The following is a 19,266-nucleotide window of genomic DNA, read 5'->3' on the forward strand; positions in this document are numbered from 1 at the left end:
CCTATTTTAATCAGTATTTGTAAATTAATTCAGTGACCTCTAATATACTTTTTTTTCAGTAACCGTGCCTAATTTTGACAATGTAAATGGTATAACTGGTGCTATGTAGTTCAATATGTCTGAGTGGGATCATCTTGTAAGCCACATCTGAACCTTTCTTATAAAGAAACTGCAGGACATTTTCCCTGCAGAGTTAAGTCAGTCATAAAAGCTGTACGTCTCTTAATGACTTGCATATGTTGATAGCCATTATTGCTTCTAGGTTTTGAATTGCTTTGTAATTTCTCCTACTTGTCAGCAGAGGTCTGCAAAGATATGCATTATTGTGCATCCCCATAATCCACTGCTACAGCTGGAGAGACATTATTACCTTTAAGGTTTGACCAGTTACAATGGGAAAATGTAATAAAACACAAAAATAATTTCTGAACTAAAGACTGGGATAATTATTTTTGCTTGATATGTGCAGATCCGTTTATAGACCTGCTTTTGTTTCCATTAAAAAATTAACAAAAAATGATCTTACTGTCACATAATTTCAGGATATTAGAGAACATTTAATAAAAGGTAACATCATTGCACTGTTTGGTGCTTTTAGACAACTAAGATGAAAATCAGGACATAAAATTTCCCCTAAAAGGAAATTAAATACTTTACAAGTGTTCTCGCTGGGTGAACCATGCTCTTTCACTGTGTTGTATTTCTAACGTCACGTGTTGCCAGACTGCCTGAAGGTCTCCAGGCGATCAGCAATGGGAGGGTAGCACCCTGACAAGCATGCCGTGTTCTGCTGAATCTCCTCTTCCTGGGTCCATCATCACCCTGGGCACACTGGCTGGGGATGCAGAAACGATCTACTCGGCTCATCTGAGAGCAGAATCACAGAAGAAAAACGTCTGTTGCTGCGGGTGAGTGGGGATCGTTATGCAGCTCCAAACAGGAGAAACTCACCTGTGAGGTTTTCACACATCCAAACACTGGATGGATTGAGTCAGCATGAAGAAAAAACTCCCGATCCATGGGATTTGTTAAAAAATGTCTTTAATTTAAATGTCTACATCATTCCAACTTGGCATTGTTGCATCTTTCTACTTTCTGCATCAGAGTTGCAAACTGCTTTGTTGGTCACAGTGATGACAATCAGGTAATTTTCACCTAGTTGCTACTTTCTCTCAAAAATCTAGCAAAAGCAATAAGGGTGAACTTAGCTTTTCTTCAGAGATTTTTAATTTATTTCAATAAATAAAGATTGTACATGTATTATGTACTTTTCCTCAGATACACGAAATTCAAGATCAAACTTGCACTTTAGTTGTTTTTTTTTAACAATTTGGCTGTTGGGTTTTTTATTATTCTAGATGATTTGTGCTGCCTTGAGTGCTGATATAGTGTTATTGTGTGTTATTTCATTTTCAGCTATGCACAGGGAGAACATGCAAACTCCATGCTGCAAGAGCTCAGGACCTTTTTGCAGGGCTGATAACCGCGCCACTGTCCAGCCTCTTTTATTTTATAATAAAGCATTTAAATTCAACTCCTTGATTTAAAAACAACACACTACAAGGTAAGAATTCAAATATTTTTTATTTATTAATTTAATTATGTATTTCTATCTCCGCTGTCACCCACCCGAAAAATATAAATTGCGGTGTGTTCAAAAAAAAAGAAGAAAAAAAAAAAAAAGAAGAAACAATGTCATCTTCTTCAACTGCATCATTAATCAACAAAATCAAAGAGGCAATGATTATTATCATTATTACAATAATAACTCAACTAGCAGAATATCCACATTCATAACAAATCCATATATAACTGCAAAACACTCTTCAACACCACTCTTCCATTAATATACACAAAATCCCCAAAAGTCTGTCCTGGAAAAACAACAATAGAGGAGATCTGAGGGGGAAAAGGGGCTATGGCTTGTAAAGGAGGGTGTGAACATGTGTGACCAGCAGAGATAATGGATCTATGGTTAGTAAGAGTATATGGAGGAGGCACACTTATTTAGTTAGGACCTATACAAAAACAAGCAGTTTTAAGTAATAACAGTATGCTTTCATGGACGGATTTGCCTGCATAAAACGGTTCCATGAGCGCAGGATTTGGGGAGCAAAATTTCAAGAAACATATATAAGGGTTGTCAGATTAAATATATACCTATGAATGACAACCACCCTCAAACATATATATCATAGAAACCAAAAGTGATAGAACTCAAAGCAAAGTTGAGAACTTTTTAAATAAATGCAAATGAAAAAAAAAAAAAAAAAAAGGTTTCGGTTTGACCATAATATGTACAAACAATGCTTGCTCACCCAAATCTTATCTAAAAAAGCTTTTTAAGTTGGTCAGAAAATGAGTGCAAGCTTAAGATTATGTGAGTAGCTTCTTATGTGAGAACGTAGCTAGAAGTGACAGACCTGGCTGATATTCTAAGTCTGCGTGTAAAAAGTGCCTCTGTCAGTATTACGTGTAAAAACCTTTCCATGCCTCGGTGTTTGGAACTTGAGAAGACCTAGTCATACAAAGAGAGAGAAACATTAGAGGAAAAAAATAACTGTACACTCTGCATGTACAAACAAACTATATACACACAGACATACCATATATACACACACATATCCAATATGTACACAAGATTTAGCCAACACATACGCACATTTATACATTTATGTATTTACAAACACATTCACTCGTTTCAGCAGGACCTCTAACATATCTCTCTCTGTTCTCATGTCAAGCAGAAATGGCAGGGATTTTTTTTTTTATTCAGGTCAGACTGGTGTCAGTGGAGTCCAGCTGCAGAAATAAATGAGTAGTTTTACAGCAATTCGACTGGAAATATGGCCACAATGAAAACAACAAGTTCATCCCCCCTGCTCTGGTCAAACTCTACACAATACACAGTCAGCGTGAAGCAAACGTCCGCATCCAACGGCTTTTCAAATCGTCCATAAATGGAGAGCTCCTCGGCGATTGTTGGACAGAAAACATCCGCTGACGTGTCTTTCTAGAATATTTTTTTAAATACCCAAAAATAAAGAGCAGGCTGGTCACAGCAACGTGCAAACTGTCGTATAGGGGGAGTAGGTAGAACACAAGTTCGTCCCTTCAGTGCTTTAGAGCAACTTTGTTCTCCATCAGATTGTCTCAGTATGAAAACTTGGTTCATATAAAATGGATCGCTCCATCGGATTTTTATCAAGAAATAAATATCTCCTCCAGAAGGTGTCTGATGAAGAGTTTCTTTTTCCTTTAAATACTATAAGAGTAATCCGTTATAGAAATATAAATAACATTCTGTCCAGTTTTTCCAAAGTCGTCTTTGAAGCAGGATTTTTTGTTCCTCAGCAGTTTTTGAAATAGGCTGTGCATATTTAGTTTCCTTTTAAAATCAAACTCCGAAAAAGAGGAAAAGCTAAAATATAAAGTCTGTCAAAAATCAAGAAAAAAAGACTCAAAATTTGTAATAATAGAGCTAAGGAGAGGGAAATGAAAGGTTTAAATATGAGTCAGCTTGGACTGAAATAACAAGAGAAGTCAAGCACCTTTGAAATACACTTTAGGTCTCTCTCTCTTACTTTGAGAACCACGCTGTCCTTGACCTGTGTGTTCCTCCGTTCTGCTGATTGATCAGACTGCATAGCTGTTCTTTGCATGCTCGGCAGGCTTACAAACACCAAAGTATGTCCAGCCCACCTTAAATAGGTGAAAAATGGATCCAACAATGAGGTGTCAAACACATTATTTTCAATCCCTTTGTCAAATCAGAGAGAGAGAGGGCCCAAGTAAAGTGAAAAAAAAAAAGAAAGAAATCCCAGCATTTCCTTACATGGTCCGCTGGGGGATTGCACCATCCCTAGAGACAAGAGAATAGGACCAACGGCCCAAGTTCTCCCTTTGTCAGCCAATCGCGTCACGAGAGAGGGCTCTGGACATTTGGCCATGCCACCCCGAAGACTGCCGATGGTGCATCAGCCAATTAGGTTCCACATTGTCCTCCATGAAGCTTTGAGAGTGGCTAGAAGGGGGAGAAAAACAAGGGGAGACACAGAGAGAGAAGAAACGGGGCAGAGGTGCTTGATCAGGTGCTGTTAAAGCATAGATATCGAGCGGCAGTCTCTCCAAAGCTGGACTCATCCTGTTTTTAATTATTTGAGTGTGTGTGTGTGTGTTAGCGTTCAGCTCTGAGGCAACTGCTTGTTTACCTGAGTCACTGAGGTATTTTCACAGCAATGTTAATCCAGGATCATTCATCACACAGGTAGATTTCACAATGAAAGGAGGAAGTAGCCCTACGTGTCCCTGCGTTAAGACTGCTAGTGTGTTTAGGTTTTGGTTCAACAGTCACTGGTTTCAGGATGAATCTAAACTAATTACTCTGACCTCCTCTCGGATAACACGCCACATTTAAACAGAATGTGAAGCAGACTGGGAAAACACACAAATCTTACAACAGACAGTTCAAAATGAAAATGAATATGAATGCATGTTAGAAACACTTCCAACAGTAGTGTTTGTAGGCATTTTACACACACGACACAACATTTATTCTCAAAATCATGTCAAGTTATTCTAATATTGTTGCCATGACATAAACTTCAGATTTTATTTTAAATAAACACATCTGATCAAAATAAGAACATTTTAAAATCTCTTTTTAAAAATGTGGGTGCAATATAATACTTTGAAACAAATCAACCCTTTGGTTGAGCTCGTCTAAGCACATTTATCTCAGGCACTTAATGGCTAATCTAAGACAATCTATATAGTTATAAATGATCTATTATATGGAAAAATATTATTTAATACATTCCACTGAACAACCCTTAACATCACTTGTGTTTATCTGCACTTAAAGAAGCAGTTTGAGGAGAAGTTAGATTGCTGCCACTCAAAGTGAATTAAATGAGCTTTTACTGTAACATGAAATTAAATTACTTGCTCATTTTTTCTATCCTAAATTAAGAAGCTGCTTTTAGTGACCTTAAATACAACCAGATATTGAAATAGTGCACTTCTAGAGAGGGGGGGGGGGGGGGAAACAACCCCATCAGACATTGGAGCAGAACAGGATGCAGAGAACAGAGACAGAGGCACATCAAGAACACGTTGCAGGGGAAGGGGGAGACAGCGAGGCAGTGGTATGGCAGACACACAGACAGCTCACTTGGTAAAATGGCACCATTTGTTTCTGTTTAGCACCAGTTTGTCATGTATCAGTTCTGAGATTGAGAAGAGAAAAAATGCACGAGCTCATTCCGGAAACAAGTAGTCCCTTAGGTTGAAGAAAGCAAAACAAAAGTTTCCCAAAGTGTTTTTCTGTAACTCAAATCCTAGAGCATGACCCTTTCAGCACATCATTTATGTCTCCTTCTAACAAAGCTAAGGTAGATGCCCATGTGCACATCTGTAGTTAAACCCTGTTGAAAAACGCTCAAAGGCACTAGGAAAAAAGCCAGAGGTCATCACCGCGTCTCTCCTGTGAAAGACTGCAGGCTGGCTGTTCAGGATAGTGATGCGCCTTTAGTACCTTGCAAACGTGTTCATACTCCTTGCACTTTTTTTTACATTTTCTCATGCTACAACCACAAAAGTCAATGCACTGGGATTTTATGTGATAAACCAACACAAAGTAGAGATTTAAGGAAACTGGAGATTTGTGGATTTAAAACATTAAAACCAAAGTAACATTTCTAAAAAGTAAAAAGCCTTTACGATGATGCCCCTAAATAAAGTCAAATGAAACTAATTAAATTTAAAAGTTACATAATAAGTAGACTCCATCTGTGTGCAATTTAATCTCAGGATAAATCCAGATTTGCTGTGACGTCTTCAGCATGGTGAACCCAGCAGGAAGGTCAGTGAGGAAGTTCTGGAGAAGTTTAGGTTATAAAGTAACGTCCGAAGCTTTGAACGTCTCACAGAGGAGTCTTTAGTCCGACTTCTGAGGGTGGAGAGAGGATGACACAAGACATGGACGTCCATCTAAAATGTCAGGTCAAGCAAGGAAGCATTAATCAGAGGCAGCCAAGAGCACCGTGGTGACTCTGGAGGAGCTTCAGAGCTCAGGTAGGACAGTCTGTCGACAAGACAGCTCTTAGTCATGCAGTTCACAAATCTGGCCTTTATGGAGGAGAGGAAAGAAGAACTTAACTGACAGAAGCCAAGAAAAGGTCTCAGAAAACATTTTGGGTCTGGTCAGACTAAATTTGATCTTGGGCTACATTCATCGAGGTTCATCGTCCAGCAGGACAGCGACCCTGAACATACAGCCAGAGCATGAATGGTCTAGTCAAAGTCCAGACTCTAGGAAATTGTGACAAGACTTAAAAGCTGATGTTCACAGATGTTCTCAACAATCTTAATCTCTCGATGTGCAAAGCTGGTTGAGATGTTCCACCAGACTTGCAGCTAAAAATGACTCTGCTAAACTCTGGGACTTGTCTACAAATCGATCTGAAATATTAAAAAAATATGTCTGCTTCCCTTTTGACTTCACAGTTATGCACTACTTTGTGTTGGTCACATAAAATTCCAGGAAAAACACATTTAAGTCTGTTGTTGTGACGAAATGAAATGGAAAAAGGTCTAAGGAGTATGAATACTTTTAAAAGGCACTGCTGGTCCATGGGTTTACAGCTTGTACTGCTTCCTTTTTTAAAGGCTACTCTGAAGTCTTTGGGGTGCAAGAGTTTAGTGCTCAATCCTTATGTGATGGAGTCAAAGAGAGGCGATGGATTCAAACAGCAGGTTGCTTTGTGTGACAGACTCAAAGTAGGTGCAAAGTATCGTGATCTTGTCCTGCAAGACCAAGACTATCTAAAGCTCCGTGTGAGCATCAAGTCCATTGAAGAGCCCTTAGTGTTAATGTGTTATGCGTTATACAGGGTGATTATTAGTTCTCTCCCTCACAGTGTTCTTCTCTCTCTTGCCCGGGTCATAAGGACACATGTATGTTTTCAAGAAAGTGTCTTTTTTTTTTGTATAAAATGGAAACAAAACAGGAGTGGGGGGGACGGTTTTTTTCCTTTGTGCCATCTCTCTCTCTGATTTGGCTCCTCGCTGTTGTGTTTGACCTACTCCCCCCTTTAATCTGCGACTCCCGTAGTTGCCGTTGCTGTGGTTCCAGTTGCCTGTGAAGTTGTCTTTAGATTGCCACGGAGCTCTTCATTCTGACTAAGTTGTGAATCAGGGGTGGGTGAGGAGGGAAGGTCTACAATTTGGGGGAGGACTCCATTGTGGGGCGATGTGTTGGAGAAAATGCCAGAGGAAGAGACTGTGGGGCCTTGATCGTTGGTAACCGCTCCTCCTTGTTCTCCTCCTCCTCCTCCTCCTCCCCCTCCACCTTCAGTTTTCACACCGGGGTCTGCTGAACCCAGGGAGGAAAGCTGGTCCTCCTAGCGAGATAGAGAGAGAGGGGAAGGAAAAGAGGAGTGGGAGCAGGGAGAAATGGTCGTAGGAGAAATGCCATTCAATGAACGATGGAAGGGATGATGGATTACAAGGATATGTCCAATTAAGTCAAGTTGAGAAAATAATATTAAGAACCGGAGGAGAAAAGCAGGAACAATCAGACAAAAATGGGAAGAGGAAAAAGAAAGAAAGTTTGTGATTTGAAGTGGTGAAATGTCAACATTTAAACGTAGTAAGAGTTGGTGAAAATGAAGACATGTAAAAGTGGTGATCAAAGCAGAAACCAAGAGGGAATCATAAAGTAAAAAGAAATGATTAGGGGTCAGAGGAGGAGACAGAGAGAGGAGAGAAAGAGCCAAATGAGTTACGAGGCCGATGCATGACGAACACCAATAGAAATGGCAGCACAGGAAAAGGGACACAGAGAAAGAGGAGATGAAGGGGAATTAAAATTCTTCACGGCCAAAAGATCCTGATTCTCCTGGGATGAGAAGTGAGGAGTGTTTGTCGTGTGACGGGCATCAGGCAAAGCCAGGAGGTTCCCATACCAGAGAGCAAAATCCACTAAATATCATCTACATGTTTTCACACGACCTGGAAAACTTAATCACTACAGAATAATAATTAAAAAAACATCTTAATTGTACTAAAACACTAAAGGCTTAGCTTATACTTGTAAACATGCAAGCCACATTGATGCCAGCACCAGATTTAAGAAGCATAAAAGCATAAAATCCAAACAATTATTGTAAAGACCAAACAGAGCCAACCTACAGCTGACAGCGCTGCTGCATGGATTCACCAAGTAGCTTAAAACCTTAATGCCATTAAAAAAAAATCATATTAAAGTTCCCATGAAACTGTTTCTAATTGGTAATCGTCTTGCTCTCCCTCATCTAATGTTCTGGGAAAGTTCTGGTAATTATCAAAACTGTCTATGGCAAATCGTTTGCTGACTGTGACTCAAGCTAAACTTGGTCTAAAAGAAAGTTTAGCCAAAGTCCAACTCGAGGTTTGAATGCCTAATTCACTACTGCACTGAGCAGAGTTTGACAAGACTAATGCATTACACTGCAAAAAAAAACAAAAAATATCTCTAGTTTATGTTTTGCACTTCTCAGACAAGCTCAATGCAACAATTTTAACATTTGTTAAAAGTGCCAGTTCAAAATGTCGAAGACAATTACTGTCAGCTCCAGGAAAATATCATCTTTTGGTGCATTTTGAGTGATTGCAGTGTTTACCCTGCTTTTTGGTATAGACTGCAGTCTAAATATGAAACAGACCATTTAACATTATTGCTCCCATTCATTTGGCTCAGGCATTTTGGAAAAATGCTTAATAACTTTATATAATTATTATGATAGAGAAATTGATTGGTTAAGTTTGACATCATTATTCTAGACTAATTTTTTTCCCCTGAAGCCTTTTTACATGTCAGATATGACATGTAAAGTTATCATGGTATGACCTAAAGGAAAGACAGGAGGGTTTTCATTCAGGCATGATGACATGCACACATTCAGCTGCTGTCAGACTGATGGAAAGCATGTCTAGAGAGGGGCTGTGTGAGCAGACTCAGCTTTGGTATACATTTCGTGGGAACTTTAACCCTTTTCTAGCAATGGAAGAAGTGAAAAACATCAGGGTGAGGTCACTCCTTTTGAGTTGTTTGAAGTGGAGTTCTGTTGTTAGTCCTGAGGATCTCAGCATCTCAGCAAACCAGAGAAAGTTTTGCCATAAGAGGGCCATGAGAAAATCACCATAAGATGCCCTACCAGGGGGCAGTTTTGCTACAATGGCAAATTTTAGATGTCAAGAAAGATTAATTGCAGTTCAATACCATTCACAATAACTACAAGTCCAGCCAATGTCTGGGTTAAGAATTATGGGGCCATCACCAACAGGAGGATCAGTACAGAGAGCATGGGGTCTTATGTTGCTTAAACTAGAATTAGATACATGGAAGGTCCTTCCACTGGTCTAAGCTTGTGCAGAAGTTTGAGCGGACAGCAGCAATATCACTGAGTATAGATGGTGGAACCACATTCTGAAGCGTGGCCAGATTACACCTGGGAGCCACCAGCAGCAAACAGGGAACAGCTTAATTACAATTTCCCAACTCATTGACTCATGTACCTTCGGGACGAGGAAATGGATCATCTGGAGAGATTCAGTGTGCCAAAGCGTACAGCCAAGGTGAACTTAAAATGTCTCGGAGAGATCTCATTGCATTTAACTCCTATCTTGGGAAGAATATTCTGTTATTCAGAATGCAACAGACATAAAGCATGAGTGGCCAAAGTTGTAGGATACCATTCCTTTTTAATGGGTGCTATTGCTGATAATGCTGTTTATTTCTAATACCTAAACTTGGTGTTATATACCGAATGTAAAGATGAGCACCAGGCTAAGCCCCCTATTACATTTTGAAGCTAAGCTTGTGCAGCACTGGCAGGCTAATGGGAAATGAAAAACTCAAATGTGAATAGAAAAAAGCCTTTTGGTCTGCCTCAAGCATCATCAGCTGACGGAAGCTGTGCTTTTCCAACAGTACCTTAAATGCAGAAAGATAATATTGACCTTGACTTAAAAGTGAATTAGAGTGAAGAAAAAGTACTTTGCGGCTCTACTAAACTAGACCGATACATCTTTAGTCTTAAAAACATCAACGCGGCTGTTGCTGGAACTTAGGTATTCAAGGTAGTTAAAATAACCTGGTGGTGCAAAGGACAAAAAGGTAGCAGAGATCCTAGTGGTTCCTCTTACAAAGCAAAGGGGCTGCTTACTTTAACTATGAGGAAATTCATTCTCAGCCTCCAAGTTAAAGTTTGTTGTGAGGAACTGAAAAGTTCCTCTAACTTATATTCACATTTTAGATTCAAGAGCTTCAATGCAGATTTCAAAATGGCCATGAAACACAAGACTAGCTTCTAACTTTGCAAGGAAAATTGAGGCGTATATGGGAGTTTTCTCAAGCAGTTTTTTGGTTTTGTTAATTTAGAGAATGCTTAGTACAAAGAAGAGGAGTGGTGACATTTGGCTCTGTACTAGGAGAATGACTGGCACTGCTGGTAAAAAGTCAAACTCATTCATTGGAAAAAGCCTGTCTCCCACAGGAGAGGCGGTTTTTGGTTTGAGGGACTTCATCTTCACTTGCTGGTTTTGGTGGATAATGGTCCAGTGCCCACTTCAAAAGGGGACCTCAGCAGGCAGTGCTTGAAGCCAAAGTTGAAGCTGATGTACTTTCATCATTGTTGAAAGTACATTAACTGATCTGAGTTAAGCAAATCATGTAAGGATGGAACCAGCCCCGATATGGCAACCTGTTAGCTTTATGATCAGGTCAGAACTTCAGTTTCTTCAACCTGTGATGGTTCAAAAAGCTACTCATCAGTTAGGATACTAAATAATAAATCTAATCCCTCCTCCACTTCAAACACTCCTATTTCTTCATCTAACAGTTTGCTGGTACATCTTGAAATTGTCTGGCATGGATTTGTTTGGAAATCTCTTTACCAAACCCCTGAAAACCTGCATGCATGAAATCATTTTATGTTGCATAGAAGAGACATGAATTATTGTAATGCAAGTGGAATGAAGTGCTGTAAAAGAGACAGAAAGGAAGGGAAACAGCTTGCATCCAGTAGAAAAAAAATAAAAGATTAAAAGCAAATTATCAGCAGATAATTTTTTATCTCGTGGTTGTGATCGCTGTGAGTGGAAGGGTTTCTGTTTTGCTTAAAAAACATGAGAAAAAAAACAACAAAAAGATTAAGTCTGCCCCCCAATTTCTTTTAATGTGAACTACCAGGCCTTTTCTCTTCTCAATCAGAACCAAATGAATGAAAACACTTTGCTAACTGGTGCTATAAACAGTAATAGGATGCCAGTAACACAACCTGAGTGACAACTGTTCAGTTACTCTCAAACACAACCAACAGTGTAGTTTAATACCCATGTGTAGGCTGATACACATGTCTATTAAACCCAGAGATCAAGCAGGTGAACAAACGCATGGCAAAATGTTGACTGACATCCTTTTTAACTTACCAAACTTGCTTGGCTCTTTGTGGCTGTGGTGTTTAACTACTTAATGCATTTAATTAGAGTGTTGTGGTCTTTCTGTTTAAAAGTAATGAGCTTTTCAGTACTGGAGACAGAAACACAGCACATTTAGTGGAGCCCTGAAATGTTAGGGACACAAAAAAAAAACATATCTTACACATCACCTCTGTCTACTCCAATTTGGAAGGAGGATATTTAAAGAAAAGTGTTCAATCTTTCTCACCCCAATGTTTGAAATTAAAACCTGTTGTATTTATGGGTTTCATCACTAACAAGACTTAAAACTCTTTGCCTTGGAGCAACAAGCTTTCTGGGTAAAGAACTCTAACTTCACAGCAAAAGAATCGAACATCAAAATACAGAATGAGTGTTGGACGTCGTCTGACACAGTAACAGCTGGCTTACATCAACAACCAACCAAACAAACAAACACAATCAGGTGCTGGACACAAACACAAAACACATAAATATTCAAACACAGACTCACTGAAAGACACAGAAAACATGTGCACAGTAATCAGTGTTCTTTGGGGAAGGATTGGGACAGATACGGAGATTTCACATAATTCCCAGTGTTTATCAGAGGGTGTGATGGAGATGCTGGGGTGTAGAGGAGGCGGATGCACCCGGAAGGCAAATGTATGCATGTGTGTATAGGAAAGCATGATAACTAAAAGAAAACCAACAGAAACATGGTATTTCAGGACATAAGCTACAGCTAAAAGAGAAGTAATATAGGAATTTTAATAACTTACAGACAGATTCACTGACAAGAATGGGAATGTTTTAAAAGCTCCATTTTGGGCCAGAAAAAAACGCCCAAAAATGTTAACATTTAATTTCACATGTCTTGCTCACAAATCTGTACTGAAGTTCGTGGAGCCACAAAACAAGTGCCTGTGTGCATTTGGTTTTGTTTTCTTTCTAATTCATTTTTATTGTATTTGTCAAAAACTCTTTACCATTCATAGCAAATGAATAATGTTTTTTAAATTTATAAAAACCATAGAAGAGAAAAACTGTGCTGTATGTCAGACACCAAATCCCTTCGCATGTTTGTCTTCTCTATGATATTCTTCTGTGGTCTTCCTCTTTTCTTCCTCCATGACAGCTCCTTCTTCATCATTCTTTGTCTAATATATTCACTAACTCTCTTCTGCACATGTCTCTACCATCTCTTATCTCTCTAACGTCCTATACAAACTGCTAAACCGGAGTTTCCATCCGTCCATCCATGGATGGTTATCAAAAGTTATCAAAATGTTTTTTGCTACATCAAAGAATATGGCCGTGGCCAAACCTTGAAATCTGACAATTCGCCATGAAACATGGTAGAATAACTTAATAATGGATTAATAATCCATCTGATATGTCCAAGATGTCACTATTTCCAGCTCCCTCCTTGTATCCTACTTTCCGCTCCCTGTTTTGTTTCCAGCATGTGGATATAAGTAATGTTCACTAAGTATAAATATAAGTGAACATTACTTATATAAGTGATGTTCACATTACTGCAGACAAAACCTCAGTCTGTCTATCTGCTTCATCCTCTATCCCACCATTGTTCTTCAAGACAAGAGCAATTAAACTCTTCTACATGAGGCAAAGACCCAGACCCAGAGGAATAAATGTCCTCAATCTGACCTAATCTGGCTTTTGGGCCAAACTCATCCTTCTCCAATTCACTTTAGTCACTCCAAAAGAAAATCTTGCGTCTATTTTGTCAGTTAAACCATTCCAGTGTTCCTGAACTTCTTTGTCATGAAGTAATTCTCAGAGCGGATCCTCGATCCCTTATCTATCCCCACACTCACCCCTCACAGCCGCCTACCCTCACATATTTCTGACTTCCTCTTCTGTCTTCTCATGTCCTTTCTCTAGATCCACAAAACAATTTGGCTCCGCCTGGCTTGCTATACCATTTCTTCATCTACATTCTTAAAAGAAACATCATGTCTGCAGTTTAGCTGAAACATGTAGCTACTTAATACCCTTTGAATGGATATTTAATATTTATTTACAGTTAATATTTTAATAGCAAAACACAAAAATAAAGGCCTATATGGATTGCTGATTATTAGCATAGTAATAGCATAATAAGTATAAACATTAGATAGTTCAGACCAAATATTGATCATATTTTTGTAGAAACTTGCTCGTCTGATTTTCTCAACATATAAATGAAACATAAATAGTTAATTCTGAGGTCAGTGAAGTGAAGTGTTACTAGAGGTCAGTCAGAGAAAGAATGCAACACATTATTTAGAAGCAGAGGAAAAGTAACTTTCTGCTTGGAAAACAAAACTCTACCTAACTCAATAAATATTTGAAGATGACTCCCATAACATGCTGGAATTTTTTCATTGTAGTCTTATTTTCCTTTAAATCATGTTTCTTATTAAGTTTGTCCAACATAAGTTTTCTTTTAAGTTCTCTCATTTTCAGGATTTTTATTTTATTCTCACATTTTCTAATTTTTTTCTCTTTGCTCTTGTTACACACCTGGGATGAGGTTTTTGATTAGCCAACTTCTTCTCTTTTCTTCGCTCAGTTTTTATTACTGATAGATTTATTTGTTGCTTGTTGGTTCCATGTCTCGGTTTGTGGCTGTTTTGTTTGCTCGTGCCAATCGGTGAAAGCTCTTGGACCTCCCCGTTTCCTCCTTTTGTTCTTATTTGTTCAATTTTTTTAATATTTAGCCTTTCTGTTGAAATTAGTCTGTAACAAAGAGAGACCATGTCATTGAATTTCTTTGGTTAAATTGATTAAAAATACCAAAGTTAATGTTTGATAGAATGGGACTGAAGCTCCAACAAATATTGAGGGTCTAATATTTTTCCTTTTGTCCTTTACTTAACAATTTCTCTGTTTTTTAAAAGCTGGTAAGAAACTGTCATCACATATTTTATTATTTGAAAATGCATGTGTGCAAATATCCTGTGACAGACCTCTTTGTGTTTTGCAGTGAAGATGAAAGGGGAAATAAAGTGTGTTGACCTGCGGTGGGTTTTACAAGGTGCTGCTTATGCACAGGGATGCACACAAAGAAAACAGTAGAAGTGGAAAAGAGGCAGCAGTTATGGATGGAGTGAAAGTTTGGCGGTTTGGGTTATTACCTGGGTACTCGGGGTGGGACAGGCGCAAGTCGGGGCTGCACTAGGATGGACTGACGCCTCCCCTAAGAGAAATCACCGTATCTCATCAACATAGGAGGAGAGGAGAGGAAAGAAGAGGAGAGGAAAGGAAAGGAAGGCTAAACGTAAGAGGTGGGAGGAGGGAGCCAAAATCAGGAGGGAAAGCTGGTGTACAAGACGAAAGGATTCAGAAGGGCAGTGAGGGCCGAGGAGAAACACAACAGCCACCAAAACATAACACATACAACACAAAGTGAACAGAAAACAAAACGTAAATATACAGATAAAATCCTTCCTGAAGCACATTTACATACAGATACAGAACATGACTGCAACAACACCAAACAGTTTCAGATGCTTAGCAGCCTGAAAGCCTTCTAGCAGCATGCCATGCAGCTCATCATTAGCAGAAGTCATGCAATAAGAAAACAAAAAGGTGTTAAATCGTGCAACTCCAAAACGACATCTGGATGTGATAACGGCTGATTAACTGGCTTCACAGCTGAATCTGGAACATTCCCTGGTTCAGAAAGGGAAAAGTACAGCTTGAACAACATGCTTGTTTCAATCATGCATCAACTCTACAGAGAGATAAATACACATTAAAAACCCAGAAGATATTTACATCGCTGAATTATGTAAAATCACAAACAGATCAGGAATAATTGTTTCAAAATGTCTCCACCTTGGACACACAACGATTCAGACACTCATAAACGATGCGACAGTGAGAGGAAGAGCTGAAGTGTAATCATAATCAAATGTGACAGAACCGTTTTCCCACTAAGCAAACCATTTTATATTTAAATACTGCCTAAAAAATGCAATTCAAAAGTTACCTACACTGAATTTACCTAAATGTAGTATTTATAGTAGCATACCATAAAGTATTTATATTGTTGCACTAATATGTTATTAAAACAGTCAAAAAGTAACAAACAAAACTGTGGCTGTAAAGTAGTAACTTCTTGTATTGCATTTAAAATATTCAATTGGATGCATTTTTTAATTTGTGCCACTAGAGGCCACCCTAGGCACAGGTTTATTTAAGTTCATCTGTTTAATTTATGTTTTCTGTTTCTTTGATTCCGGCTCTCTTATTACAATAAATTATTTAACTGAGCCACTTTTAAAAATTGCAAGACATTTACTAATCAACTGTCAATGTTTAATCTTATATTGATCCATTGGAAATTGTAAATAAAATCCAATAACATAAGAGTACAGCTGAGGATCTTCATCCAGGTGAGGAATCTTCATTTAGTAACTGAATCAATCACAAATAATTTATAAATTAAGAAAACCTGTGTCTTTTCTATTTAGATAATTAACATTTAACACCTATTATTTTTAATAAAACTCATTCTGAGGTCATATCTTTACTGATTCCCACTTGACAGAATCATAATATCTACTTCTACACAAAACCCACTTCATTCTCACTCTAGGATTTAATGAAAAGCTACAAATACATTTCTTTAAAAGACAAACTGCAGAAACTGACTGTACTTCGTCCTGTTGAGTCACATTCAGCTGAAATGCTCTAATGTTGTAGTTATAAATGTGTAATAAAGCTCTTTGTTCAGATGAATCCTCTGTTCTCATGGCATACTTAATGAACTTTCTGATTTCTGCTGCTTTGAAGGGAAACTAAAGGAGATCTCCCCTGAGGATTTCCTTTGATTTTTTTCTCCCCAGCCTTTAAGTGAGTTATCTTTGAAAATATGTGGAAAAAAGAAGAAGTGTTCGCATTAGGACATGCCAAAGCAGAAAGGCTCATGAGAAACATTACGGATCATCTCTAGATTTTTAATTTAACATCCAGAATGCATTTGGACCTGAACCTTTTCCACCTTTAATGCAACGTACGTTTATCCTGCAACATTCAAACAAAAAGCTGGATCACAATTTGATTTAATGCTAACTTCATAACCATAATCAATTATATTGATCTGAATTAACCTGCATTAAGGTTCACCTGAAAAAGTTGACATTTTCAGCTGCATCCTTTGGTTTTGGTCCCAGTTTACACGTTCTGGTTTTGTTCTGCACACACATCAGCTTGGATAGGCCTTTCCCCTTAATAAATAAGGTTTTGATTTCTCCTTTTTTTATTTGCTTTTATTATCTTGGTTTAATAAATACTGATATGTTAAAATGGGATTGTGTGTAGGTGTGTTTTAACAGGATAATGTTACAGTAAAACAGTGGAAATAAGATGAACTTCACAAACCCTAAAAGTGTCTCCAAATTTTAAATACAACTGTGAATAAACATAAATAGCAATCATAATTTTAATATTTACAATATGTGGACATTAACGTTATATTATTTTTAGTGTTACTGATTCTTTTACTTTTTTTCTTTCATGATGAAGAGATGCAGACGTCAATGAAGGAACAATTACTCTGATTTCTTGTATTTTTCTTAGCAACATGACGGCAGAACATTACGTGAGTCGTTATGCTAACATGGACTTACTATATTTACAGAATGACTCATGCTCTAAAGGAGCCTGGTACAATCTGACAGCGTAAGAGGAGGAGGGGGCCCGAGACCATGAAGCATCGCAGTGACGAAGCTCCTGAAGACACAGCCGCCTCAGGATCGTGACCACGCTGCACAGTTAGCTTTCATTTAACCCCCAGGTTCTGCATCATCTAATTTCAGGCGGTTCTGAACCCAGACCTGCTCAGAAAGAGCTGCGGATCCGGCAACACCACCACAGACACAGACAGACTTTCCATAGCTCTGAGGAATGCAAACAGTAACAGTCTTTCATCGTCAAAGCTCCCCGATTTGCTTGCAGACGGATGCCATTCAAACCCAAACATAAAGGACAGGTCAGGGACAGGGCAATCCAGTCAGAAGAGGGACCACACACACACACACACACACATACACACACGCACGCACGCACGCACAGCAGACCAGGTCATAGCAACAACAAGGGGAGGAAGAGAACAGGAAAAGCAGATAGGGGGAAAACACGGGCCAACGTACGGACTCGACGAGAGAAGAAGCAATCTCACAGACCTGATCAGCGAAAATCCTGGTTTTTGGCTCGTAAATGGCTCCTCCCCTTATTTCATCCTCCACAGCCATGAGTCTTGGTAGCAGAGAGAAAGAGAGAGGATAGGGGAGAGGGAGACGAAGGGTGGAGAGGGGGGCAAAAAGAGAGGGAGCATTAGGAATTCAAGCTTAACAAGATGTTGAGCAGGTGCATCTCCAACTTTTGACTCAACAAAACCACCGTGACAAAGTTCCTGGTCACCTGCATCTCATATCTGATCCCCAACACCTGATAAGCTGAACACCTTTGAAGCTGCCAATAAGAGCAGAGCAGCAGTCACCCAAACCATGCTCAGGAGCCAATTTTCATCCCATGGAGCCATTTTCTCTTCCCGCCCCCACGGGGTTTATCAAAGTGTTTCTGTCCAATTTAAGGTGTTTACAAAGTGCAATTTGAGGCCAACTGTGGAAAAATAAGGCCTGGTTTCCGGTGAGGCGAACAAAACCCAATTATCCCTAGGGAATTGTCCCTTCTTATGTAACAGGAACTGACCAAGTCACGGGTAGAAAATCCTTTGACTAATCATTTCAAAGCCTCATCTCACTGATATGAGTGAAAGCGTTGCTGCAGTTTTCATGAGCCAGCGGGCCGCGCATGTTTCCCAGCTCCTGTGATTATCCATGAGCCAGGGATTTACTCCAGACAGTCATCCAATGATATTTCTCACACATATCTGTCTTATAACTAGCTGGCTGAAACGCTGTTGCTTGGTGATGAGTGCCAAGAAAAGTTACTGAGAATAAATAAAGACTTTATGCTTCTCAAGGCTTCATTTTGCTCTCGCAAAAGCAACCGTCTTCATATTTACCATTACAAAGAGATTAGTGTTAGGTTAGGTCTTCATAATAGTGAATAAAGAGGTCAGTTCTGCAATTAATATTAATTAGTTTATAATTAATCAAATCAGGGTTTAATCATCAAAGCCTTTCATCACATTCATATGATTTAATTGAGAACACAGAGGACAGGTTTGACAATAAAGAATGAAAATCCACAGGTAAAGTTTCAAACAAAGTGTTTGGATGTTTTATTCCATGAACAATGTACAGAGTTGAGAGATATTTTACAAAAGAAGAAGAGAATAGGTAAACCATCAGCACAGACAGAAATATTTGCACCGTCCCAGAGAACAATGGAATGGAACATGATTATACAGCATTAAGATTCGACATGACTTCAAAAGGCAGACAATGATTTGTGTGGGTGATATGTCACAAAAAAATCCAGTTCAAGTAGTGTGCTTTTGAGGTCAAGTCGTACATTTAGTCAAAAATAAAAACAATGCATCTACCAAACATGAGGTCACAATGTCTGAATATTGTGCTACAGAGAAAAAAGGCAGGAGACAAAAGTGTAGGAGATGTGAAGTCAACGAAACGACAGACCTGGTTCAAAAAGCAGCTGCAGATACACTGGGATTCTCATTTCCAACATGTGCAACAAAAGCTTCAACTCTTTGATTGAAAATCTGCCTTTCATCCAACAAACTGGTGTTCATTCTAGAACAAGAAATATTCGATATTTGCAGCTACTTTATACAGATCTGTTGCAAATTTTAAAAAAGACTGAGAA

The 19,266-nt window shown here is 38.7% G+C and overlaps 1 protein-coding gene across 15 annotated transcripts in view; it reads right to left on the reverse strand.

The window, feature by feature from the left end:
• Positions 1-1,567: 1,567 nt before the first annotated feature.
• Positions 1,568-19,266, reverse strand: part of syngap1b (synaptic Ras GTPase activating protein 1b) — a 178,237-nt gene continuing 160,538 nt past the window's right edge. For 9 of the 15 annotated variants that reach the window (XM_008430768.2, XM_008430763.2, XM_008430762.2 and 6 more), the window contains 2 exons: positions 17,658-17,730; positions 6,542-7,403 (listed from right to left, as the gene is read on the reverse strand). In XM_008430768.2, the coding sequence (XP_008428990.1) occupies positions 7,095-7,403; positions 17,658-17,730 (382 nt within the window). In that variant the 3' untranslated portion in view covers positions 6,542-7,094. Of the gene's footprint in view, positions 4,025-6,541; positions 7,404-14,603; positions 17,731-19,266 lie in introns of those variants that run through there. The other 6 variants (XM_008430765.2, XR_535669.2, XM_008430766.2 and 3 more) reach the window with 6 other exon arrangements.

The sequence above is a fragment of the Poecilia reticulata genome, linkage group LG16, assembly GCF_000633615.1.
Source record: "Poecilia reticulata strain Guanapo linkage group LG16, Guppy_female_1.0+MT, whole genome shotgun sequence".
In the NCBI taxonomy this organism is placed as follows: Eukaryota; Metazoa; Chordata; class Actinopteri; order Cyprinodontiformes; family Poeciliidae; genus Poecilia; species Poecilia reticulata.